Genomic DNA, 27665 nt, shown 5'->3' with positions numbered 1-27665 from the left:
TTTTACACATTTCTAATAAGGCAAAGTATTTTCCTTGAGGGAGTTTGTAAATCAGCTAGAAGAGAAGGAGAATGAAATATGTAATCATGCTAGGCTTTGATTTACAATTTTCTATCATCTGTTCCAGAATGTGGACTGTCAATTGGCTTCTTGTGAGTAGTAGCAGAAAAGTATAATAATGGAAGTTTTACTTCTATGTAAGTGAATAATTGGAGCAGGTCTGGTTTTTTGGGGGGGTTGGTTTGTTTGTTCATTTGTTTTGGTTTTTTTTATTTATTTATGGAGCCTTATGACACTCCCATCAGGTGTCTGCAGAATGGGAAGCAAGTATCTATATACGTTGCAGGATACATTTTCAGTATCCAGGCTGAGTGAAGTTGTTAGGAATTGGTGGTGACTTCCCTCTTGGAAATTTTTTCAAGGGGACTGAAAATAAGACAGAACTAGAGACCACTGAATTCTGTTCTCTGTTCTGGTAAAACTTCCTTTACCTTTCTAAGCAAGCTATGCAGGACAGACTACTGGGCATGATGTTTATTCCTGTGTGAAATCCTTGAGGTTAATGAAGCTAATAAAGTGACTGAAAATGTGGTTAGGAATAAAAATTTGCAGGAAGGGCACTAAGCTTCTTTGCCTTTGTTTCCTAATCTTATAAAAAGGCAATAATTGTATTTAGTAGATGCAATAGCTGTATAGAAGAAAATGGACATTCAGAGGCTGCTTTGAAGATGAAAAGAGGTAACTTTTAGAGACAATTAAATGAATAAAAAACTTTTTAGAAGCTGAATTTGTATGTAATGGATCTTATGATGAAGCTTGCCCTTGTGGTGAGCTCCCCGTGAAAATGTAGACCTTTCATCACCCTGAACTGTTTGATCCTGTTCTTAATGTCTGTTGATTTAGCTCTAATATAAACAAAAGTTCAGAAGGAGGATTTTCTGTCACACATGGTATTATTTATTGGGATGCTGAATATGAAGTTTACCTGGGGAAATAATTGTCACTACTACATGTTCTTCTAGCATGAAGCTGGATGATTTCCATCTCCTTATCTTGACTAGGAACCTGCGAATAAAGCTATTTATTACCCTTATACAGAAAGCCTTTTTTTAAAAAAACAAACAAACAAACAAAAAGCAGACTGTTTCCTATTCTCAGAGATCAGTAATGAAGAAAATAATGTCCTTTCTTCTCAGTCCAGTTTCCACTGCTGTGCATTGCGGAGCACCAACATAGGAACTGGCATTTCATTTAATTTTATGTGCAATCTTGTTACTAATCTTAGCAGAGAGGATTAGGGCTGTATGAGCTGCAGAGATTGAATGTGCATGTGCTTAGGCCTGTAGGAAGGACTACTGGTGGCATGGTTGGAAGAAAGCTTCTCTGTGGACCTGCAGCTGCAGAGCTGCCTTTCTGTCACCTTTCACCAACATCAGCTGGAAGAGTTTCAAGCAGGCACGTGGAGTGTATGGTGCTGCTCTCGGGGGAGAAGGGAGCTTGAGAGGATACTGCCATTGTTGCAGATCACACTGATGTTTCCATTCTCTCTTCCCCTCCCTCATATCTCCTTTCCTCCCAGTTTGTGGCAAGCGTTACAAGAACAGGCCTGGGCTAAGCTACCACTATGCTCACACCCACCTTGCCAGTGAAGAGGGTGATGAAGCCCGTGAGCAGGAGACCCGCTCTTCCCCTGTCCACAGAAATGAAAACCACAAACGTGAGTAGTATTTTGCCTTTGAGATCCTTTTCAGAGATGTCTCCACCCTGTCTTTGCCTTGAGGAGGCTGGCGTGATTGCCTGGCTCCGTTGTGAGTGATTGGGACCTGGATGCTTGGAGCTAATCAGCCACAGCTCACACGGGTGCTGGCTCAGCTAGTCAGAAATTCATTTCAAACCCAGCATTATCTCTGCAGCAAGTCACTTTTCCATTACTGCTCCTGTGGGGAGGAGGTGGCAAGGAGAGGGGGGAAAGGAAGAGATGCCCAACCTGCCTGTCATCAAGCAGCCTCCCCGTGGCTGTTAGCAGTGATGTCAAGGAAATACACATCCATTAGTTTGAGGAGGCTGCCTTTGTTTTTGCCTTTGAATAAAAGACATTTATCCATGTCTCAGTTTTTTAGATATGAAATTTACAGCACCTGTCCCTCTTATCCTTGCATCTCCTCCCCAAACAGCTTACCCTCAACTTTTTACCAAAAGCTACTTCTTAGTTACAATTTGGTAAAATCTATGAAAAGGCATCAGTCCTGATGTGCAAGGAGGAGAGCTGGAACATGGGAGGAGAGTTATGTGCCTAGATTCCTCACACTGGTACAGGGCAGAAAAAAATCTTAGTGGTCCAGATGGCCCTGTTTGACTGTCCTTCCTCTTCTTCTTAGGCACAGAACTGTGTTTTATTGCTGATTTTTGCAAGTCTCTAAGCCCCTGTTTCTCAGTTTTCCAGTATGCAATACTATGTGATGTTTACTTTCACCTTGGGGTTTGTGTGGATAGCTTTGTTCACTTTCAGAAAGTCCTTTCAGATCACTATGTGAACTGTGTCATTTTAGTTCAAACTGTTGAACAGTGTGGACAAAGCAATAAAATGCTTATGGGGAAAAATATCCAGGCAAACACCTTCTAATGCATTAAACAAACTGGAAGAAATATGGAAGTAGGAAAACATTTTCTTTCTAAGCAGGATAATTGATAATTATCCCCAGGGAGGTGTGGGAGGGGGTTTCCTTCCTCCAAAGCATCTGCTACTAGCCACTGTCTGAGCTTGAAGGGCTGTTTAGTGTGATCCCATTTGGCAGTCCCTCTGTTTCTGTCACTTTTATGCTCTACCTTTTAGTTATTCACATGTTTTGTAGATTCACAGCAAAAGTAATTTTGACTCCTCCAGCTGTTGATAAACTTGAGCTGTCAATGCACTAAGAGCAACTGCTTGGGCACGCTGGAGAATGTCAGTTTTCAGCCAGTAGCTTTTGTTTACTTAGCATTTACATCATCTGTGTTGGTTTTTTGCTTCCTGTGCCTGCAGTGTAGTCAGTAATAGTTGTCTATCTGACAGGCATATTGCAAATCTGTATTGAATTAATATTGATACTGGCCTTGCACACATGCCCAAAGAAGGGTAGTGTCCCCTGCCCTTCAACTTGTCATAGAGGCCAAGGACAGTCTCAGCCCTTCGGCTTCTGATGATACGGATATGGAAATGATAGAAGTTAGCACGAAGAGGAGCTAGAAAAGCTGTGGTAAGGTTAGGAGCAGCTGGCCTTAGCCCGTGGAAAGAAAGGTGTGTTCCACACTATGGGAAAGGGTAAAAGCAGGAGCTGCTTGGGCTTGTGTTCCCCAGAGCTCCTGAGTGTGATGCATATGGCAAAGGGCAGCTGTTGGTGCACAGATCCCCAAACAGGCAGAAGTTTAGAGCCAGTGGGGTAAACCACTCCGAGGTCCAGATTCCTTAGCAGAAAGAATCTGCTTAACAACAGCCAGGAGCCAGTGAGGTATGGGCAACGGCCATGTGAATATGAAGATCATCCCTGGGGAAAATCCCAGATGCCGGAAGGTAACTCTCCCAAATGGCTTAGCTGTCGCAGTGGCTGTTTGTTACTTTTTGCCTGTTTGTTTGTTTACAGCCTTGAGCTCAGATCTTGCATCTCTGCTCTTTCACTTGGCGATATTTAATATATGCTGCCATTTATCTTCCATGTGAATGCTAATTGTCCACATTGCTAATGTGCAGTCATTAAATGGTCCCTTTGTACAGGGGGATGGTGGGGAGCCAGAGCATCAGATCCTTCCTCTCCCCTAAGAACTGCTAGGCATGTGTTATGAATTAAATTTGACAGGTCTGCAGTGGTGCAGGGCTCAGGCTTCAAGAATCCTCTCTGCATGGGCTTGGGGGGTGGGGGGTGGAGGAAGAGAGGGAGGGAAGGCGGGGCAGGGGATGTTAATCCAAACAGCTAATCCGCAACCTATTGAACAGGAGGACGAGAGATATGGTATAGAGCAGGGTCTGGTTATTTGCTTAGTACTGTGACAGAGAGATATGAGCAGCCTGATTAAGAAAAGGCAAGGCAAATTCAAACCAGCCATTTGGAATTTGCTGTGCTGTGGGAGGTGAGCACTGGGTCAGTAAAGTTCAGGCAGGCGGCTGCAGTATGAACTTCCTTCTTTTGTACCCATTTCTCCTCTGCAGCCTCCACTCCTTGCAGTACCTGCGGTAACGGCAGCCGTGCTGAGGCAAGGAATGAGCTTTCTGGAGGAGGGTTCTGCAGGATTCACCTATTGATGCCCTAGCTGGTGCCAGATGGCCTCTTGTCTTTCTACATACCCAGTTCCCTTTATCTTTACTCTCCTCCTCATGCACTGACCAATTTGGGTAGTTCAGTAAATTATCTAGGGACTGGAAAAGAGGTGTAGATAGGAGGAACCTACCTGAAACTGAGAACCACTGAATGTATCAAAGAACGGGGACAGGTCCAAGCCCCAAGTCTCACCTCCTTGGCACATGTCACTGTCCTTGACTGTTGTAGAGGGTTTGTTTATTTACATATCTCTCTCCTTCTGTCCTTCTTCCTTGCCTATAGATTACCCCTTGTGACGTGGAAAATAGTTCAACAGTCTTCTCCGGCCTTTGCCTTTCCTAAAACATATTAGCCTGTGCTTTGTTTGAGTGACAGGAATAGAGGCAATGGACACAAACTGAAATACAAGATATTTTGTTTAAAAATAAGAATTTTATTATTTTTTTTTTTTTTTTACTATAAGGGTGATTAAATAGTGGAACAGGTTGCTCAGAGCATTATGGACTCTCCACCTGTGGAGATTTTCAAAAGCTGACTGGGCACAATCCTGAGCAATGTGCTTGTGCAGGGGGGCTAGCCTAGATGATCTCCAGAGGCCCCTGCCAACCTCAGCAATTCCATGAATCTATGAGCTTTAGTTGCTTTGTTTGTATGTCTTATCTAACCCTTTGACACAGAGAAATAGACCTTCCATACTGCCTAGTCTTGCCTCTGTCTATAAACACATTTATTTTTTACCTACTCTCTGAGTTTTTTACCTGAGTATGGGTCTATGAAAAGGAAGTTATAGCAAACCCTTAAAAAAGTCAAACCCCCCCTCCCCACCTTCCCCAACTCCACTGCTAAAAAGAAATGATCCACATCATTCTCAGCTTTTTTTTTCTTCTGGCTTTTCCTTCACATGTTGGCACTGAGAGCATGAGATTTGTGAGCTCAGGGTGCATCCAAGCCTGCCACAAAACACCTGCTGTTTTATTCCATCTCACTCCATGGGTACAGGCCAGCTCTGGGGGCAGCTGGTGCTCACAGATTTTGAGGCACTTCTGATAGAGGAATTACATTAGACTTCTATCTATTGAATAGATGTGTGTGTGTGAATGAGTGTACTAGTATAAATGCCCTTCCTTAATTCCTGGAAGAATAGGACAGTGTGCCTACATGGAGAAAAACTTCCTCTCCTTTAAAGGAGAAGAGTTTTCAGTGGCATTTTGCTATGTGGAACGTTGGTTACAGGCAGCTGTGCAATAAACAGCAACTGAACAGATCTTATGCCCACAAGCACTTTGGCCAATGACAACCCTAAATAAAGCACATTGTGCGGGCTGTCACTGGCCTAACTGCCCTGTGCAGGTCAGGCCATCCTACAATACATGTAGTTAACGAGAACGTAGTCCTGTGCACTCCCGCCACTCTGCTAGCTTGGGCATCTGACCTGCAAAACCACCCGTGTATGTTATTTCATGGCATCAGCCTATTGTGCCCAGTTCCATTGCAGATTTTATTATATGGATAAATCTCTAGTGGAAAGACCAACCAAAGTTATTTATGTACTCTAAGCATAATTGGATACCCGGTCTCCAGAGATAAAAAATTAATGTGCTAACCTCGGTGTGCCTCCAAGCTGTCCTCCAGCTCCCCCACACAGTCATCTTTGAAACATTTTTATTTCCATCCAGGCAGGGGGCTGGCCATGAATAAATGACAAGAGTCAGCCCCTCAGTTGGAGACGAGCTGTTTGTTTCTCTCCACAAGCAGCATCAATTTCAAAAGCTACATCAGGCCTACTTCTTCCCTGCCTCAGTGCTGATCCTTGCTGGGGCTGTGGTGGGAGCTACTTCTGAATGCAAGGATGCATCAATGCCCACCTTGCGACAAGATAACCTGCAGCAGGTGCCTTTTCAGTGAAAATATGTACATTACCTTGAGTTGACTTCTCATTAATCTGTTTGGTTTTTTCCTTTTCTAGAACTTGTTTTCATAAGGAAAAAGAGTCAGAATACCAAAAGAAACAGTAGTGATTGCAGAGTTTGGAACTGCATAATGATTTCCACTCAAACCCTCTTTGCAGCTGTACATTTCTCAGACTTTTGTGCCTGTGTTTTAGGATGCTAAGGAAAAAAATGGATCAATTGTTTAGAGTTTTGGAATAGTGGAAAATCCCAGATTTGTCTCCTATGTACAGGGACCCATAGGGGACTTTTTGTTCATTTGTTTGGAGTTGTGGGTGGGGTTTTTTGGTAGTTTGGGGGTTTTTTTGATATACTGCCTGGCCAGGACCTGAAATGTTGTTGTCAATGTGCAAGTCATTGAAGAGAAGGACCTAGTGCCTCTCAGTAGTTTATGGAAAAATGTTTCAAATTTGACTAATAAGTTTTCAAAAAAAATGTGTTGCTTCAATAACATGCCATCTCTTGAGACAGAACGGTATCGTTTATGTATTTATCATTGTTTCTCCTTTTTTGCTATCTGCTTGCTTTTTCTCTCCTCCATGTAGAATTTGAACCAAGTAAAACCCAAAACTTTTGACTGAATTTGAACTTAGGTGCTCTGCCTTCTCACATTCCTCCAGATCCAAAGAGGAGTAATTTCCAGATCCAAAGCCTACAACATGTTGCAGGGATCCATTTCATGACATTGGCCATTCTTACCTGAATGCTGAGGGATGCTGTTGGATGGGGCTGTATATCGGGCACTATAATCCCTCCTTGAGTTCCCTGAGCTGATGGGAATGATGCGTTTCAGTGGCCAGAGACCAAGTCTCAGGAGAGGTACCCCTCAAAATCAGGAAATCTGTATGTTAATGTCAGACTCTTTTGTCTTCTTTCCTAGTCTGTATCTCCTACTGTTTATTGTCACGAGGCACTAGACAGTTACAGTGATTTACTGTGAGCAGTGGGATTTTGGCCCATGCTTCAGGTGTTCTTTCAGAAGACTGTAAGATCAGTGCACAGACATTTCTATGAAGTGCTGCCTTATGGTGCAGGAACGCTGACTCCTCAAATCAACAAGATCTGATCAACTGATGCTGTAATTTTCCTAGCTGTACCTTCTGCTACCCACCTCCCAGCTCATTCGTTAGCTGTTCAACTTACGGGCCATACTGGTCTCTGTAAAAGACATGATCAGATGCTCTTCCTTTCCCCACCTTCAGAGGCTTCCTCTGACTCCTACAGGTGTATCTCCTTCTCGTAGCACTTCTTGTAGCTTTGAGTGCTCCTTGGCCATGCCTCTCCATGAGCAGGGGCTGTAGGAAAGGCAAACCTGTCACAGCTGCTAAAAACTGCAAAGAAAGCAGCTTCTGCTATCTCCATAGCACCAGCTAACTCAAAAAGGAGATAAAATCCAGTTACTAGGGAGAACTGGCAATACTTTGGGTGGGTGGTTTGCAGCACCTTTCTCAGCAGCATAGCCTGCTTCTCTGCTTGCTGGCAAAGGGCATGCCCGTGCTGTGCGGGGGAGTGCAGCGTGGGGAGCCTGAGCTAGCGGAGGCCCATTGGGCTGTGCAGGCTGATTAGCTTGACTCTGGGAACAGAGCAGCAGCCGTTTCCCAGTGCTACACCCAAGTTCAGAGCTTATTCAGTTGAGTACTGTGCCACAATGACACAGAACCCAAGCTGCACTTACAGCCTGCTGGAGGGTCTCTGTATCAAGTGCCCCAACACTTCCCAGTTTGGAGTTAGCCAACATGCTTATCTCTGGTGTTAATGACAGAGTAAATGTGCCAGAGAGACTGGCCATTTCCTCTCATTCAGTTTGATTTACATTTTTTCCTGGAAAACTCAAATAAAAAAAACCCCTGCACTTAATTTGCTGGCGAGAAGGCCACATAAATTACTGTACACATCTCTACCTGGCTGAGTACATGTGAGAGAGCAAGAGCCTTGAATGTGTTTCAGCTGTACTTGGCCTGTTCCTCACCATACCAGGAGTTTTATATATATATATATATATATTCTTTAATTGTTCCTTTCCAGAGCAGGGTCTAGCACAGAAGCACCTCCACAGCCCACTTGTCTGACCCCCACCTTTGCTCATTACACCCCAAGGAATGGCCGGGGTGGAACTGGTGCGTGCCCAGCTGGGCATCTCCCTTTTCTTCCTTCAAGAAAAGCCACAGTCCAAGTGCCACTTTTCTTTTCCCTTCTCCTTAAAGCCATTTTTTTATTTAATTGTCATGTTGCAGTTTCTTGCACGAGCCTGCCTATTCCCCACTGACGCATTTCGAGCAGCAAATTAAGGGGCTGTGCTGCAATTCCTTACACTTGAGAGATGGAGCAGGAACAGGTGGCAAGGCCAGAGGCAGGCCTGGCCGGGCACTCCGGTTGCCATGGAGATGGGCCAGTCTTGCCAGGGATGAGTGCTGGCGGCAGCAGGGCAGGGGGTGTGTGGGGTGAGTGAAGGCATATGGGGGCATTTAGGCTATAGGTTGGGACTATATGTCATCGAGTCCCCCACAGGGCTTGAGGACTGCAGGCTCAGGCTCTTGGCTGGTGGTGTTCTGTGCAGGCAGCCAAATGTTGGGCTTGCACTTTTGACAGTGAGAAAAAGGGAGGAGCTGGAAAGGAAAACCAGGCCTCAGTCTCAGACAAAGGGTCTTGTAGATTTTAAAAAAAAAACAACAAGCCAACAGAAAAAAAACCCAAACCCACCCCTTTCCCTCCATTGCAAATTGCATTGGCTCGATTCAGGTCTACACAGGTTCCTGTAGTCTCTATTGTGCTCTGCAAATTTTTGTTGCAAACAGAGTAAATGGACTGATTCAAAGCCTTTTGAATTGGATTGAAAACCTCCAGTGATCTTTATTGGTTTTGGAACAAGCCCAGAAGAAACAGGTAAGAGCTGGACAAAATGTGCTAGGAAAAATCCCTTTGGAAGCACATACATGTCTGACTGTAGCCAATTCACTGTAATCATTTAAATAAATGATGCACAGCCCCCCACCCCAACAGCAAGGCACACACTGTACTCCTTATTCTTCATTGCCTTTCCAGTAGTGTGAATATAATAAAAAATAGGAATAAAATGCTACCAAATCTGGATGCACAGCTTAAACCATGGTTAAGTATTGTGCTGTATTACCTACAGGATGTAGAAATACATGGGACTGTGATTACCAAGGAACAGAGAATCCAGTTTTTATTTTAAGCGCTGGTTCCAGCCCCGAGTTTTTAAAGGTTGTCATCCAAATCACCAAAATAACTTCACTTAGAAATCAGAAAGGTTCTATTTATTTGGGGTTCTGTCTGTATGTTTCTAAGGATCACATTTTGAAGGAAAGCTATTTAACTTTTCTTCTGAACTTGCCTTCCATTCAAGTTACTCTCTGCAGCCATGAGAGCTAGAAAACAAATTCTTATCGAGTCATGTGGCTCCAGGTGATGATGTAGAAAAGAAAAATCCTAATTTCTTGATGTTATTTCTCTAGAGGTGGCTTTCTTGTATTATTAAATTGAAACCATGAGAAAGATAACTTCCACTTTTTTTAATTACTTGGAGAGGGGAGAAGGGAAGATAGAACTCTGTTTAGAGCCCCTGCCTTCAAAATCGAGAAGGCACAGAAGTTATTTTAAATATATAAACTCAGTCAATTTGTTTAGCTTTTTAGGTTTTCTCTACAGAACAAATTTACTGTCTGATATACTACAGAATGTATTTAATTTACAGTACTTATTTTGCAAGACAACTCCTGTGAATGATGGTACTGTATTTTAAGTAGGTCTTACTCTGCTTAGCTTGTTATAGTTTGAAATTAAGTTGATTAGGCTAAGAAGAAAGAAAATATTTCAGAGTAAGTGCATACCAAAGTTATTTGGAAATACTAACTTTGTTCTCAGTCTGCATCCTGTCTTCACATGAATCAGCTTTCAGCTACAGAGAAGCTACCACTTGAACTGTGCAGATCTTTATGTGTCTCTCCATAATCCATTTTTAAAAGTATTTTTAAAATTTGTGTACTCTGTTTATTTTGGGGCAGTTGTAGATGAAGACAGGGCCTTTGATGAAACTAGAAAGCACCACTGAGTTGAAATGGCAAGAGGCACTGATTTAAATACACCCCCTGTGAGCACACCTTAGCTCAGGCAGTATTCCTCAAAGCTCCTCAGAGCTTTTGATCTGTTGTTGCAGTTTGTAATCTAAAAGAAAATCAGAGGGGTTTTGAGTAAGTTAGGGCAAGACCATGGTTTTCAAGGCTTTGCTTTAAACAGTTTCTCATTCTGGGTGAACTTTTTTTGGACAAAATCCTTGGTTGTAGTCACCTGATCCAAATGATTGAGCTCACTGCTGGTGAGTTACTTCTCATTAGCTGATCTGTTGTCTGGCTTAAGCTAGCACCTTCTACTTTGTGATTAACATGTGCAAAAAGTGGATACCTAGTTAATTACTATGTCTCAGATGAAAAGCAACAACGCATTAGTCCCTAGTAATTTAATTGCTTTCACTTGCAAATCTATTCCCATACTTACTTTTCTAAGTCATTTTATTGATTAAGGGGTGGGATAAGGGTTGGGTTTCTAGTGCATGATACCCTTCTCATGAATATTGCACGTTCTATCTTGCTGTCTTTGCTTTCTTTCTTAATTCCCTCATCATTTGTGAACTACAGTAAAGTAGAACTAAAAACTCCAAGGACGTAGAAAAAAAAATCCTTTGAAAATAAGAACTCTGCTTGCTATCATCTGGAAATCTCTTTATTCTCAAACCTTCTGTGATTTAGCCTGAGGCTTAATTCACTGTACAGTACTGATCAAGAAAATAAGCTTTAGTCAGGTTCAATTCTAGTTCTTGCACCTGTTAGAACAAAAAATCATTGAAGAGAATAACCTTACCTGGCTTATTTGGCTCTAGAGATACATCAAGACATCGTTGATGTAACTTCAGGAACTTCTCATATGTGTACAACTTTTCAGGCCTGATATCTCTATCACACTCAACTGACCCAGGTCTGTATTTATGAGTGATGAGCAATGAATGAGTACATAGGAACTCACACTAAAAATTGAAAAGAAATATGAGGTAATCAAGACCCATGCTTATTCCCTTGTCAGTAGTTTAGGAGAATCCCTTCAGCTTCATTGCAGTCAGCAAATACCCTCCACCTGTCCTACGTGCCACAGACTAATTGATCAGTATGTGCATTTTCACAAGGTCTTCTGTCCCATTTCCAGTTTGACAGTCAGTGGATCTTAGGGTCATGAGCTGCACTGGAAAAATTTAAGTCAGTATATGCAGAGTATTAAATCAATTATACCATTCTGAGTTGTGGTAGCAGTAGAGCTCTTTCCTAAATCTGCTGGCTGGCACCTTGAATGCTTATTTTTATTTGTGGCCTCACCACAGAATTGTTGTGTGTTCATGAGTAAGCCAGTTCATCACTCTACTTCGAAGTCTCTCAGCTGTGGAAATGCAATGTGGCCTCCTCACCACAAGACTTAATTAGGGCCCCGCAACACTTTGGTTAGAGTCAATGGCAAAAGAGGCTTTTTTGACCTCACTGATGATTAATATTAGGATCTTAGTATCTGTAAGGCACTTTAAGAAAATCAGATGAAAAGTGAAATAATGTCAAATGTAATAAGGAACAAACCCCCCCAAAACCACTGAATGCTGAGCTTGCTGAGTTTGCATTACACATGGTCTGTAGATGCAGCACAATATAAAGAAGTAATTACTTAACTTTTCCAGAATGGGACTGTAGTGGGAAAAATAAATGCTAGGGAGATCTGCTTTTTATATACACAAAATATGTACAAGTAGCAACTTTATGATCATTTTGTTACAGCTCTTAAAATGAGCGAGTGTGCTAGGCTTCCACCTGGTTCCTGTTCTTTTTTTGCATATCTTGCATGCACGTATTAAATGCTTCTCTGCAAACAGGCAAAATGCTAACCTAACACTGGGACCTTCTCTCTGGTTTTGAGAGAACTGGGGATCTGCTAACCAGGACCATTTCAGAGCAAAGTCTATTGTTTAGTAGATACTGTCAGGGACTCAGCGGCCATGAAGGAAGATACTGATGTATTTGCAGCCTTACGGGTTTTAATTTTTTTCTTAATTTTACCTTACCAGAAATCTTTCAGTTACCAATCTCCAAAAAGCTCAGCTAATCAACAGCTGGAAGTAAATGAATAACTAGATGCATGCAAACCAGAAAAGCGGATTGAACTCGGAGAAAATTTTAATTTCAAGTGTATGTCTTGGACTTCTACCAGAAGCCCTTTAGAATGTCATTGTTCTTTGGGAGAAATTTGGACGTGGACAAAAAGACCATTAATAAAGGCTGTCAAAACATCTGTTAAAAATCTGCAAGTTACAAAATATGCATTAAAAAGATAATTAAATATAGATGGAACAGTTTAAAGGTCTTAATTTTCTAGTTTGCAGAAAACTTCATGGGGTAGGTTTAGGCCAGGTATACCACTGGAATTTTTAAGATAAAAAAGGAGAAAAACAAACAAAGACCAACCATTCCCTCCACTCCTCTCTCCCTTCCCCAGTTCCTAGTTGAAGTGTACAGGAACAAGAAGTTTTCGCTCTCTGGAGAGCGGAGGAGGAAAATGGCAGTTGAGAGGGAGAAAAAAAGCACATTGCTGTTTTGCTCAACTAAGAGGAATGCAGAAGAACTCTGCCCTTCTCTCCTTTCTAGGGGAACTGCCGCCTCCTTTACTTAAGACCCAGTGTGTGTATGCTCCTTTCCAACTATTCCTAGCTGGAAAACAAGAATGTAATTTCCCTCCTTTTTTCTTGGCTGAACGAGTTTTTAACCCTGCCGGCTGGGATGTCCATCCCGGGCTGACTCTTTGCAGCTGTGCTGGGTGCTGGGGCAGTGCTGGACCTGCTGCCCTCCCCGCTTCTCCCAGGGGACGTGCACTCTGCTGCAGGTAACTTAACCCTTGGGCGAATCACCCACAAATGGCTTTGCCTGCCTGCCACTTTGAGATGTAACCCCCCTAAAAGTTACTTGAAATAAAACTAGTTAGGGTACCTGTCCCTCCATCTCCCTGCTGTTGGTTTTTGAGTTTCGGGAGATGTATTTTTCCTTTCTGAGTTTGTATTTTGTGGGCTTATGATTATGACTGCTGTCTGAAAAACCAGGCTTGACTTACTGACAGTGTAGGGCTGGTTCTGCATTAGGGGTTGTTTCTACGCCCGTGCATGTTACGAAGCCCCTGAACTGTACAGGGCGATCCAGCAGTAGGTCCTTGTGAGGGACCAGCCCAGCTGGCATTTATAAAGGTAATGGTGAATTGCATTTCAGGCAAAATAGATACAACACAGGGTGTACTTGAAATGAAGGTGATTTATGCGGTTCACTTTTTGTTCTGATTGACAATTTTTTTGGGAAGGCTGTGGCCTGAAAACTCACCGAGCTAACATCGTATCAGGGAGAAGGGGGAAGTGTCCAAAATGAGTGCTTTTTGAGTAAATCTGACTTCTAACCCAACTGCAGCCCAGAAAGGACCAGACGGGGTCATCATTCCCAATAACTACTGTGACTTCTGCCTTGGAGGCTCCAATATGAACAAAAAAAGTGGTCGGCCTGAGGAACTTGTATCGTGCTCAGACTGTGGGCGCTCTGGTAGGTGACTCCTTTTTGCATCTTTCTTGTACAAAGGCATTTGTGTGATTTGTTTTTTGCTCCTTCGGAAGATTTTGAAGAAAGGCAGCGCCTTTGGGGGGGGATAGAAGATGAAGTCTTACCTCTTGTCTGTGTTTATGGGAAAGGATGACGGGGAAATTTTCTGTCATAAAACCCATTGTTGGATGCACATTTTAAAATTAATGGGGTCTTACGAAATAATAAAGTTTTAATGTATTTAGTGGCTTCCGTGAACATTGGTACATATACTAGTTGTTCTTCAAATGGAAGGAGAGAATCCTGTGACAATATTAAAGAATGGTCTCTGTCTTCAAATGCTGCAATTACAACTATAAATTACTTACAAGATTTATGAAAGTTGCATGACAAGCATTTCCATTGATTACACATTTCATGCATTTCTTCATCCAAAAAAGAAAGAGGGAGGAAATTACAGGGTAGGGATGGGGGTAGCTGTCAAGAATTATCCTCTTACAAGATGACTATCATTAATTTTGTTTAAAGAGGTTTTTATTTCTCAGTTTTCTTCCCTTCTCTCTTTTTAAATGTAGGCAATTGTGTCTTTACCATTCTGAGTTGTCTTTATTTCTGGACTGTTGTTTTCTTTCTTCCTTTCTTTATTTCTTTTTTTTTTTTCTCCCCTTCTCTTTTTTTTTGGAAATTTTATCCCAGCTGAGCAAATATTTATAGCTTGCGTGGGAGATGGTGGTGGTGGTAGAGGGAATGGGATACCTTTAACAACTGCATATTCTAGCTTTGGTCCAAGTTTCCAGTTGTGATATTTCTGGACAGTGGTGATACTAGTGGTGATAAGACCATCATATGGAAATCTGAAAACCAAAGAGACCTTGAAATTCAGTATTGCTGCTGCTTCTTCTGTACTGTAGTCACTGAAAGATGTCTGTTGCATGATGGCTGAAATGTGATGTGGAGTGTTCTTGTGCCAAGGGAATGGCCTTTTTATGCTCCTGCTGAAATTCGTAGTAAGCCTCTTACCACATTCAGTGGGAGCAGGACTAGTCTCTCACTAGCAAATTGCCTTCTGCAGTTGTTGTGACCTCTGAAGATATTCTGAAGTGATACTGACTGGTCACCAGAGGACTACTGGCAACCCCTTTAGTTTTCTTCAGGCGTGTCCTTATGAATGCTGTGCCGTCAGGGGCATGGACCTTTCAGTGTATATGTGTTTGCTTCTTAATAACTGAAGGGGGAAGCTCATGGGGTCTGTGGTGCCATCTTGGAAGATCATTGCCCTTCCCCTTGATTGTTATAGTTCAATATAACTCATTTCAGTGTTGTCCTGATACGGCACAGTGAGATGGATCCATATTTTTTTTTTGCTGTTTAAACATTGCTATGGTGATTATATCAGAATGCAACACAAATACATTAATTCCCTTGATTCCTTAGTGTAATAGAACAAGTAGATCGGCATGTAACCTAAATTGTACAAAATCAATTCCATTAAATGCTATCCTTGTACGAATTCTGACCCACCTGGGCCATTTATAGGGGTCTGCAATGCTGTGACTGATGTGTGATGAAAGTGATTAAGGTACAACCACACACTAATCTCTAAACTAAAACAATGAAACCTCTTTGGTGGCTGCCATCTTTCTCTTTCTTGATAATGGAGAACATTCTCATTATACTGAAAGAGAGGACATGGAAATCATATTGTTTCTTCCGTTCACAAAGTCAGTAAAATCACATCTCTACAAGGTGGTTCGTCTGCCAATTATTTTGTTATATCCATTTTATTTTTGTGAACAGGATTTAATTCTTCGTGTCTCAAGCAATGCAGTGCACTTGTTATATGGCTGATTCCTGTAGCCTGGAGCGGGGACCAAATGGTTACTTAATATCATGCTACTGTTCCTGAGTAATAAAATAGCCATTCCCTAAATCTCACACTTTTCATTTTGCTGGGGCACAAAAGACATCTTTTTCTCTACCTTTCCTGAAGAGGGAATTCAAAGACTATATTATTGATCACATAACATGTTTGATTGAGGGAAAAAATAAACCTCAGTTTCACAGATTTCAGTATTTGACTTAAGAGTCGTCTTTTTGTTGTTGCTGCTATTTATGTCCTGTGTGGAGGATTTCCTGTTCCATATTGAAAGTTGGATTGACTCACACACATTTGAACTTTTCAGTGTTCCCCAAGACAGATCACAAGACAATTCACTTCTCATCTTAGTTGTTTTAGTCGTTGAACTGTATATGTTTGGTTTGGGTTTTTTTACTTTTGAAGGAGATACTGTGAAATTGGAATAAAAGCGTTTGTTTAAGTTGCTTTCACTTAGTCTTCAAAATGTATTTCATTTTGTCTACAGAGGAAGATGTTTAGGATCAGGTGAAGAACAGGGATAAAAATTAGTCCTGAGGTTGATGAGCTATGGGTTGCATTTCTATAGCAGTAAATTTGTGACAGTTGATGCCAGTCTGAAGGACAGTCATTGTGCTTAGAGCTAATGGTGTCTAATTACTCATACAATCTAAAAATCTTTTACAATTGATCTAAGTAATCATGAGGAAATATTTTAATGTCTTGAAGAGAGGAAAACATTATTAACCCTTTCGCTGCCATAGCTATGGGCACTTGTGGTGTTTGTAGATATTTTTTCTTTGAAAGAGAAACTGATCCTTTTTTATTTTTCTTACTACAGTTCTACTGAGCTATGTTGTTGAGATGTGCGGGCACATACAAACACACACCTATGAGCTCAATAGTCTGAATAGTTTAATAATAATGATGATTAAAAAATTATGATGATGATGCCTGTTGCTTAACCCATGTGCTGATATATTCATCATACATGTCAGCTCATTTGGGAAGAGAAGGCAGGAGGGACGAAGCAGCGCCAGCATGCACTACGGAGGACTTGTTCGGTTCCACGTCAGAAAGCGACACCTCGACCTTTCATGGCTTTGACGAGGACGATGCAGAAGAGCCTCTCTCGAGCCGAGGAGGTGGCTGTGGTGGCAGCTCTCCCTCTGCAGACAAAAAGGGTGGCTGCTAAAATAACTAAAAAGACACACAAACTCTGAGCAATTTGCTGTCCTTTTTACTACTAGGATTATTATTACCTTTTTCTTTTTTTTTTAATTTTAGGTCCTTGGGGTTTGGTTGGGTTTTTTTGTTGTTATTTTTGTTGTTTTTCCTGTGGGGTGTACACTGAAAGCACAAGCAGTTAAAGCTCTTGACAACTATTTTGAAGAGACAGAAGGTTTTGATTTTCCTGTTATTTTTTTCATTTAAATTTGTTTTTCTCCCACTCCACCCCACCCCCCTCTCTTTCTTTCTGGAAACATAAAAGATGGATTTAATATTTTTTTTAATAGTGAGCAGAGTTGATTTTCTTGTCTTTTAATATATATATCAGCAAACCACAAAAAATACAGATGGGTTGGAGAGCAGAAAGCAAACCCAAATAGTTTTTTTTAATTATTATTATTTATATATTCTATATATTATTAGAAAAACTACTTTTTAAATAAAAATAGAAAAAACCCACAAAAAAGCAATGGATGTCTACTTGATAATAGAACTGTTTCTAGAGAACCACTGTGGGCGGACTCTTGGAGGACAAGGAAACCCTTGATGTGATGGCTTCTGCGTTTTGAGATTTTGCACTTACTGTAGCATGTGGAGTTTGGCTCTTCTTGTACACCTGCTACGCTTGTCTTTAACAGCCTGAAAATACAAGCAGCACCATTGAAGACCATGACCTTGGGGAACACATTTCCATCCCTCCTTTGGACATCTTTACACTCAGTAGATCTCTTCCTCCCTGCACCCCTTCATGTCTTCTTCACTCCGTTCTACTTTTTTTTTTTTTTCTTTTCCTTCACCTTTCACTTCATGGACAACAATTTCCAAGCGTAGGGTTGGAATATGAATGGCAAGTCATAGACATCAAAAACAAAACAGATGGAGGAGCAGAATCATGGAAGAAATTATATGGAAAAATACCTCACCTATACTTTTCTTTCCATTTTCAAATTTTAATTCACAGCATTTTTTCCTGTGTCGCCCAGTTTTTTCTCTCTGTAGTGTCTTGTGAGACACTTTGTTTGCTTTTCAATAGCTTCTCTTGAAATAAACCAAAGCAATACTCATTAAAGTTCCAAGGGCAATGGAGAAGAGAGTGACTCCCTTCCCAGCGACTTTTCCAGAAAGGAGGAAACATGCAGCAGGATTTGAAAGGTATGTCCGAGCTGAAATGTCTTTCACTCAATTGTGAAATCCCTGTGCCCTGGATTTTCAACACACCCTTGGCTGAGCTTTGTTATAGAAGTAAATCCCATGGATTAAGTTGTGTTATGAGTTTGCGCCACATTCACACCCCTGGTGAAGCTAATGGAAGTTCTGTGGGAGCAGGATCCAGCCTCGTGTACAGAGAGAAGTGGTTCAAAAGGAGTCAGTGTGTAGGTTATGATTTGCTGTCCTAATGCAGGCAAAAATCTCTCTGGAGCAGGGGCAAGATTAAGTTGATACATTTTTAGTGATGTGTATAATGCCAAACTGTGAAATCATGACCTCATTTAAATCGGAGGCAAAATAGACATTTATCTGCACAAGTGCCTAATCTTTAAACTGGAGGTGTGTGGTTTTGATACCAAAAACCTCAGCCTTGCAATGAAAACTTTGTGTATATATTGTTCTAACACATGAATTAAGTCTATCCAAGTGGATTCCATTTCTCCTGTTTCTTTTGCTGGGGTGCTCAATACTATCTATGAGAGCTCTTTCAATGTTCTTTTCTCCCCTATAAACTTTTTTGAAAAAGATAAAGGATCCAGCCTCTAAATTTTTTATTGTTCACTTTAGACATGGAATAATCAGTGACCAGATTCTGCTGTTAGGTACATGGGCATAAATCCAGAATATATGCTAACTGATGTCTAGATTACATTAACAATCTGCCTTCAGAATGGTGTTACAAAACATTACAAAATACCTCTCTGTGTGTATACTGTAGGACAATGCATGCCAGAGCCGTGCGCATCTGCTGGGAGAAAGCCTTGTTTAAGGTTTCCCCATACTGATAATCCTTTTCAGTTGCTGTTCTGTTCCTGCTGGTGTATTGTAATTGATAAAGTATCAAATCGATGATATTTTGACCTAACGCTGTCAATGAGAAGTGTACTTTAACCAGTCATTTTTTCTCTGAAATAACACAAGATAAATTTACAATATTTTGCCAGTCTTCTCTATTTACTAAAAGCTCGAAGTTCAGATGGTTTCCAGGGCAGGGGCACAGGTATACAGGCATCTGGTTTTCCAAAATCCCTGAAAGAGTTAGGACCTAATTTGCCTATCTGTATAATTTTTTCTCTGTGTGTATGTGTGTGTGTGTGTGGGTAGACATACATCAGAAATGTATGTACACAACACATACATACATACAGGTAATGAAGACATTAAGATAAAAAGCAACAGAAATCAAGATGGAAGACACTTCCCAACCAAGAACGGGTGGAACCAGCCCTTGTGTGAGGTATTGTGGGCTCATTTGTTCCATACTGACCCTACTGTAAGCAAAGAGTAAAGTCCAGGGGATTTTGTCTAAATTTATGCTAATGTAACTGAGAGCAGAATCTGATCCACAAATAGAGTTGTTCCCAGTTCTGAAAGAAATACCACAAAAGTGAAATGTTGCAGATTTTAAAAAGTTAAGTTCAAATTGATTTCTTCTGCTACTCCTGCCCTTCGATCCCTGCACTTACATTTGTGGCATTAGTATTATATTCTCTCCCTTTAAATACAATTTTTTTTTCTTTCTCTTGCTATGCTGTGACATGCTCCTGTGAACAATGGAAAATAGAACGGGAGCAAGAACTTAGAAATGTGCCAAATCCACACTAAACAAACAACATGATTTCTTGTATCCATCTTGCATCTACTTCTTCTATCCATGTAGCAGTCACACCACACAGATTAGAAGGATAAGAAAAGAGTTTAAATTTTACCCACTGTTCCTCAAAATAGAATCAGAGTATGCTTTGACAGGGAAAGGCTCATAGGAATAATGAAGACTTGTATTATCAAGGACTTGAAGAGAGCTCAGTGTTCATTTGTCTGCCTTTTACTTCCTGAGATGTGTAGGCTTGATACACCTGGAACCAGCCAGCTGTACCTGGCCACCGGTGCAGGGATGGTAGCACACAGCTCAGCATTTACTAAGTGCTGTATTTACCCAGCTTCTTGCATGCTGTTGCAACCCATTCTGAGCTCCGTGCTGCTGTGCTGACTGTAGTCCTTGCAGCACCTGAGCTAGCAAGCTGAAACCTACCCTGGTACGTCTTTCTGAAGAGCTCCACTCACTGCGTGAGCTGCAGAATAGGCATACTCTAAATATAATTTTTTCCAAGTGGAGTCCATACCACCTTTTTTGAACCATGCCTAACACATTCTGGGCTCTTTTGGAATACAAACAATAATCAGATGCCTATAATTCATTAAGTCTTGATTTAGTTTCACAAATGCAGTTACTATAACAGTGCATACAGTCTTAATCCTTTCACAACCTAACCACCCATCTTTGTGACAACCGACTAGCGCAGTACCCTCGGAAGGAAGCCACAACAGTTCACAGAGTGCATAAAAATTGCCAGCTGACATTTATTACAGATAGCATAGAAAAATATCCATCACCGTTATTTATACCATTAATGTGAATATGGGTGGTCACTGGTTCAATCTAGTCCTGAGAGAGGAAGGAAGGTAAAATAAATTCATCATTATGGAGAGCAGAGTAGTCCTTGGATGTCTTACTAGGCTGAGATAACCAATATGAGTTTAGTTCAGCAGGCTGAGCAGTGTGGTACTGACCATAGGAAGGCATCGATCATGGCAAGGAAATTAAGAGGTAGAGATGGAAGCTGAAAGAGTACTTGTTTAAGCTAGATTGGACAGTAGTGTGAACAGTGAATATTGAATGGAGTGTTGATATGAAAATTAAATATTCTCAGGGCCAGGTACTGCCTGAGTGAAGGCTAGGAACAGGGAAAGAAGGTTGGCAGCTCGTAAGAAGAAAGCTGAGGGGCTCTGCTACTTGAGAACCTCTCAGATGGACGATGGGAAGGTGGCAATGTTAATGAGCAGAAAATATATAGGAGGAAATTTCATTTTCATGATTTAAAAAAAATATTAATTAAATTTAATTTTATTTTTATTAATTAAAAAAAGAAGAGAGAAGCCTGACGCTGGCATAGCCAGGTCAGAAATGAGGGAACTGCAGAGTGTCAATTGTATCTTCAAAGACATGTAAGTCCCAAACCGAACTAGGAAGGCATAAAGAGAGTTTTCAATGTGAATTCCGGGTTGTACCTAAAAAATAGAGTCACCTTTGAAATCAGAAAGGAATGTGATGCTCTGTATTCCCCAGTGATTTCAGCAGTTCAATAAGAACTGCTGTTCTGAGCTTCATAAGATCTTTGAAGGCGCAGTCCTTCAAGTAATCACAAGCCTGGTTCTTCCAGTCCTCCTCCAAAGACGCCCTTCTTATTTGAGGAAGGTTAGCACGAGGCTGTCCAAAGATTCTCCTGAAACGTATGCTCCTACACAAGCCATGTACCAAAATAAGACAGCTCCAATGTGAAGTGTGAATAAAGGGATGTTTCCTTTCAGGCTCTAAATTCAGACTTTTCCATGTTTAATCAAGGGAGCTGTCTCCTCAGGCACCTTTCTACTGCTCCATACTAAAGGATCTTAGAAAAGACATAATTTCCTGAGCCATCTTCTGCAAGCTCTGATTCACAGATCAGAGCAGGAGAAATAAGGAAGTGACGTGCTGCTTGAGCAGCTGATTAGGGAGAAGAAAGGCTATGTAGAGTGTGCATTGATCCGTAGCATATTCCCTTTGGTGGCACTTAATTAGTTGACATTTTAGCAGGGACAGAATCAGCTCTTGCATGAAGACAGTATAAAATTTTAAGCGTGATAATATACATTGAGAAAATTTTATGAAAATACCGGATTATGGCATAACAGTTAAAAAGTAAAAGGAGGCTGTGAGGCATGTGGCAGAAGAGAGATGGAACTGAGATCTGTTTTGCTTCCCTCTGCATCTCTTCCCCCTACCTGAGTGCCCCCCAGTTTTGTGGTTTGGGTATTTATTTCTTGTATTTGTGATGATGCTTGGAATAACATTGTACATACGTGGTAAGGTCATAAATGATTAGCCTAGGCTACTGAAACAAGGGCCAGAGAGAACTTTGCCACTGGCTTGAGAAGGATTAGCACTGGCCTTTCTTAGCTGTTGCTTTTAATCAATGAAACCTCACTGTTAATATGCTTGCTAGTATGGTGTAGACAAGCTCTGAGATGGCTATTTGTTTCAGCAGAGTATGTTATTAGAATCCCCTCCCCGCATTGTTTTGCCTTTGAGCTTTTACATTAGTTATTCATTTTGAGTTCCAGTTTGCCATTTTACAGACCTCAGCGTAGGCCCTTGATTGAAGACAGACTCAGTTTGCTGCCCGCTTATGCATGGAGCGAATGAGAACTGTGCCCAGAGAGCTGCTGGGTCCAGGCTGTGCCAGGGCACCACTGTGTTCTCTCCTGCCTGCTTTGCCTTTCTTTGCTTAATTCTTGCAATGATATTTTGAGATGGGCCCTGAAAGTGTATTTCAAATACCATTAAACCACAGAGTTTTCAAAGCCTGGCTCCTCATGCAATTTGCCTCTTCCCCATGGCAAGCAGTTTAACTGAATCAATTCCTCAAGCAAACATTGTACTGACCCCAGTGGGAGTCATCTTACTATAAAAACTGCAAAATCCGCCCAGTATGTTTTGTGCTGCAACATATGTAGATGTTTCCAATAAACACCCATTTCTTATTCTCCATTATTTTTTCTTATTTATATAATATTTGTAGCTATAAGTATATGTAAAGTATGAGGCACATGCATGTGTTCATGCTGGCATAGGGTAGTTTTGACAAACCCTCACAGTGCAGGAATGTAGCCAGGGTGAATTCTTGCTGGCTGAGCCATTATAATAAACCCTACCAACCTTTGTTCTCTTTGCCAGATATCTACCAGGGTTGAAAAAAACCCAACCTGTATAAATACTATAGAAAACTGAAATTGGGTTGGAACTATTTTCATGTCCCAGACTGTATTTCCATGAGTATTAAGATGCCAATTTCAGAGAAGACAAGTTGTAATAACTTTTAGAAAAAAAAAAAACCAGCTGTTGCGATTTCAAGTTCTGATAGCCCTGTTGAGGGGTAGGCACCAGTTCCTGTCTTTGAGTTATTCTTTTGGTCACTGGCATCTCCTAAGATTTTGGACATTCGTGTTGTCCAGAACTGATACGAGATTTGTGGGGAAGACATGAAGGGAGGCACTTGCATTTTGTGGAAATAAAGAGATTTTTTTATTGGCTCTCTAATACTGTTCAGGACCTTAGCAGTATGTAACTTAGTCAATTAATGGATTAACTGCAATGCAAAATGCAGTCTTTCACTTATTTCCAGAAGTTATCACATTGCTGCCACCCTATGTGTATCGTTCAGACTTCTAAAAGTGTCTTTTGTGCAACTCTGCGTACACTTGTGGCTCTGTACAAATAATTAGTAATATAGCAAGGTAATCAGAGCAGGATTTCATAAGGAAAGTTCTTAACCTCTAGTGAAGACACAGCCATTTAAACTGAATGATGAAGGTTATTTAATGATGTTCACAGTAAGATTGACAGTGTTTGGTGTCTTTCTTTTGGGTATGCTCCTCCATATCCTATTTGTTTGCTTTGTATTCACTTACGGCTCCCATGATCAGTTGAAGCTGAGTTTGTCGAGCTATATTTTCAAAGAACTAGAATGCAAGCAATGTTGGAAGGTTGGTTTGTGCTTCTGTTTTTTCTGAACATTGGCTTTTGTTGTCTGAGTTTGTTTAGTTTTACTTTGTATTGCCTTTCCCTCTGCAGTCATCCCTGCCCTCATGGACTCCAGCATCCTTCAAGCAAGACATTTCAGAAGAAGGCCGAGAGAAGCCAGGATGCTTTGATATTTCTCCTCTCCTTGCCCTGACCCTTCCATACCCGTGTTTCATCTGGCACACGAGCCTGGACTGTGGGAAGTTGGCTGCCAACTGTTGAGAGAAGTTTTGGGGATGCCCTAAGCTGGTGCAATACAAAGAAGTTTTTTAAAGTCTTGATTTCACTTTCTTTTAAGCTTGTGTATAAACCCAGGTCAAACTGGAATTGATCTACAGTAGAACTGACTGAAAAACAAACAAACTGAAAAGACATAACTATTTTATTTATTTCGATATTTAAGAGAGAAAAGAAGTGCTGAAGTTGCACAGTATTTTTGTTTGAAATACATTTTACTTCAAATTTTAAATGCAATTTTGTGAAGACATGAAATTTTAAAAGCACTTAATGTAAAATAAAGACTGAATATTTACTTTAAGGAAAAAACTTTTTAAATAATGAAAATAAAGATCAACTCTGCTCTCTCTCTTACTTTAAAGAAGCCATTCATACATGTGCTGGGTATCTTTGTTTTTTGCAAATTGGATGTGGTAAGTGAAGATTGTTCTGGTTTACTTTCTCCTTAATAATATTATCCTGTTAGATGCTTGAAGCTTAATTTGCTGTACTGTGTTAGGCACAAATCTGAACAAAACCTGTTGAAATGGCAAAGACCAAGCTCAGTGGCTGGATTTTTTTGTTACCAGATTTTGTGTCCAATTCAAAGGACTGTCTTCTTCCAGTAGGATTGATGTGTCTCTTCTGCACAGTAAAAGAGGTTTGCTCTTGAGCAACTCTGTGAAATACTTCTGCTGAAAGAGGGGTTTAGAAAAGGAAGACAACTCTGTTGATTTTGGTTTTATTTTTTTGCTTTGGTAATTTCACAGCTGATTGTGAGTTGGTTGTAAGGAAAATATCTAAATGTTCAAGTGGTCTTGGCTTGGAGCTTCCTGTTGGAGTCAAGGATGATGCCATGTGTAGAAACCTTGGGCACTTCAGCCCTTTCTTAAGCGGTAGTGGACTTTGAAAAGCGTACAGGTGCACCTGCATGTCAGCAGTAAGCAACAGGGGTTACTCAGCAAGAGAAGAATGTGAATTCCCACAGCTACAATCCTAAATTGTCCTGTGAGGCAGTGGTGAGGGACATTCACATCCCAAGTTCTATGTTGTTAGTCATCTTCTCAGTGAAATAAGGTGTTCTGCTTCTTACAAGGACTGCAGGATTTTGTCAGCTGCCAGATCTGCTCACAGCAGATACTGCAGGACTGTTCGCTGTCATGTGTGATGCAGTCTAGCAAGGATGCAGGATAGCCTTGTGTTGTAGGAGAAGGGTATTGGACTTGGCTCTGAGATTAGCTTCTCCTCTGTAACAGGGGTGCCAGATGTACCTGCTGATATAGACCCAGGGTACAGATAGAAGAAGTGGTTTTGTTAATGTAGCTTATGTTGATTTTTGGAGTGAAAAAAGCGATGTCTGCAAAAATACATCCTGACTAGGTGAAGCTGCCAGAGACCCTGATCCTGCATCATGTTTCTTGTACACCTAAAACTTAAGCTCACTTCACTGAGAGGTTTTGATGTGTCAGTAACAGCAGATTTTGTCCTCTTCTCCCTTTGCCTTCTCCTGCTCCTTCCCAGATTAACACATAGGGCCAAAAATAACCATGTAAGATGCCTCGTAGACCTGAGTCCTTCTCCCAGTAAGTTAAATGACAAAATTTAAGTTCTAATTGGGCTCTTCAGCAGGATGGTTTTGTTTTGTTCATTTTTTTTTGGTTTCTGAACTTGCAGTGGTGGACTGCCTCTAGAGGAAAAAAATAATCAAATTTTATTTCACCAAGATAAGACGCACAAATGTAATGAAGAGTTGAAAACTGTAGGGTCTGTGTTCAGTTTGTGTAATATTCCTTCCAAATAAAAATTCTGCTTCCAACGTCCCTACTGTATATTCCTCTGTAAATATTACTTTATCAAACCAATTCCACAAGGTCTTTTTTAGTGCAAATAATCTTCTTTTTAAAATACATGGTTGAATAACATACTTGTACATATACTTTTCTAAGCTCTCCATTGTTCATAATACTCTCTTTGAAGCTTAAAATAAAACTTCCTCTGTTGATTTTGTTTCACTTCTCTGTTTTGTAAATTATGACTTTTGTCCCCGGATTTTTTTTATTTCTTAATGAGGCATGATATTAACCAAGAATTCTTTTCCTTTTTCTCTTTTACTTTCTCTTCTCCATTCATTGGACTACAGAAACTGGTCCTGTTGCTTGCTAGAGTGAAGGTAGGCAGGAAATAAAATACTGCTTTTGTGCAGGACTCATTTTGAGAGTGTTTCCTATCATTTGGTGATAATAGGGGATCTTCCTAAATGTATTTGTATTTTAATAAATTTCTCCATGAGATTAATAGAATTGCATTAAGTTAATTTAGATTCAGAAGTGGAGTCTAAATTATATGAGAGTTTTTCATATAGATTTTAGTGACATTGCCTTAAGGAGTCCTGACCCTACCTATGCCATTTCTAATCCAGTAACTGGAGTAACTGGAAACTGTGCTTCCCTTTGCTGCATTTCATAGTGCAGGCACAAACCCTCGCTTTTATACACATTAGATCAGTAGTATGGTTGTATAGGGTAGAAACAGAAAGAGGAAATACTGTGTCAGGCGAGATTCCATCTTTTTAGGAAACTGTGTGTCCTCTTCTCTAATAGGCCTGCTGTCATTTTTATGAAGCTCTGTTGCCTTTCCTCTGCCTTTCCATCAATTTCTCCACTACCAGTAGAGGCTATAGATGGCCCTTTTTGACAGCTGCTTGCAAAAACAGCAACTGAGGTGTTTTTAAGATGTTTTCTGATGTGGGTACAGATCCTTCAGTGTGGTGAACTGCCCCACCCCCAGCAGATTAAATGGCAAATAGGTCCTAAAGAACACGTCAGAAATTAATCCAATTAGGCAATATAAGAATTGTACAAAACTGTGTAGATGGGATGGTTTTTAACAGTGGTGTGTGACAGAGTGTGTGTCTTTGCAGCAGAGATTTAACTATTCTTGGTCTTCTTTTGGAGACTTCCCATATACAGTTCTATTTTTCACATGTGTAACTTTAATTTCTATTAGTGTTTTGTTTCTTCGCACTTTCCTCAGGTGAATATGGCTTGAAAACTTCACTGCTTGCCTTCAGACCTTATCTTTACCTGTGCAAGGCCTTTTGCTGATTCAGTGAATGAAGGAGGAAACCAAAAGGCAGTCTCAGCTACTTTTGCTGTCCTCAGTCACTGTGGCTTTTGGGAACCTGTTTGGATCTGATAGAGCAGCTCATGGACTCCTTACTGGGTTGCCCTCAGCTGTTCTGTGGTTAAAACAAAAAAGGGTCGTTCCTTCTTTTCCACCTGTTGGGCACTGGGGACAAGAGGCAGCTGAAAAGCTGTCAGGTACCAACCGTATTTCTGAGCCATGCTGAGAAGGGAGCTATGATGCTCTCCTTAGAGCCCATACTAAGTGATAGGATTGCTGGTTTTAAAACCTCTTCTAGCAACTTCCAATTTTATTTCTGTGATCTGCTCTCAGATATTCTTACAATAATCTGAGTTACAGGCCTACAAAACTACTTTTCCATAGGGATTTCACAGGAGCAATTAATTATTTCCTGCCCCAAAGCAGAGAGAGGAGGGGCTCAGGATCTGTCTATGTCGTGACAGATCCTGAGCCCCTGGCCATTGCTGCTTTTGTTGTTCTTCTCCTGTCTCCTCTTGAGCTTTCTGCATAGGACAGAGAGACCCG

General features: G+C 40.9%; 1 protein-coding gene across 10 annotated transcripts in view; it reads left to right on the top strand.

Annotated features, from left to right (window-relative positions):
• Positions 1-27665, top strand: part of DPF3 (double PHD fingers 3) — a 185925-nt gene that overhangs the window by 141856 nt on the left and 16404 nt on the right. For 6 of the 10 annotated variants that reach the window (XM_080397653.1, XM_080397651.1, XM_080397650.1 and 3 more), the window contains 2 exons: positions 1580-1717; positions 13741-13869. In XM_080397653.1, the coding sequence (XP_080253779.1) occupies positions 1580-1717; positions 13741-13869 (267 nt within the window). Of the gene's footprint in view, positions 1-1579; positions 1718-13740; positions 13870-15663; positions 18104-23831; positions 26206-27665 lie in introns of those variants that run through there. The other 4 variants (XR_013929787.1, XR_013929788.1, XM_080397654.1 and 1 more) reach the window with 3 other exon arrangements.

Source organism: Falco punctatus (assembly GCF_963210335.1).
Source record: "Falco punctatus genome assembly, chromosome: 7".
Taxonomy (NCBI): domain Eukaryota; kingdom Metazoa; phylum Chordata; class Aves; order Falconiformes; family Falconidae; genus Falco; species Falco punctatus.
The sequence above is the reverse complement of the archived record's forward strand: the minus strand, read 5'-3'. Positions and strand labels throughout refer to the sequence as shown.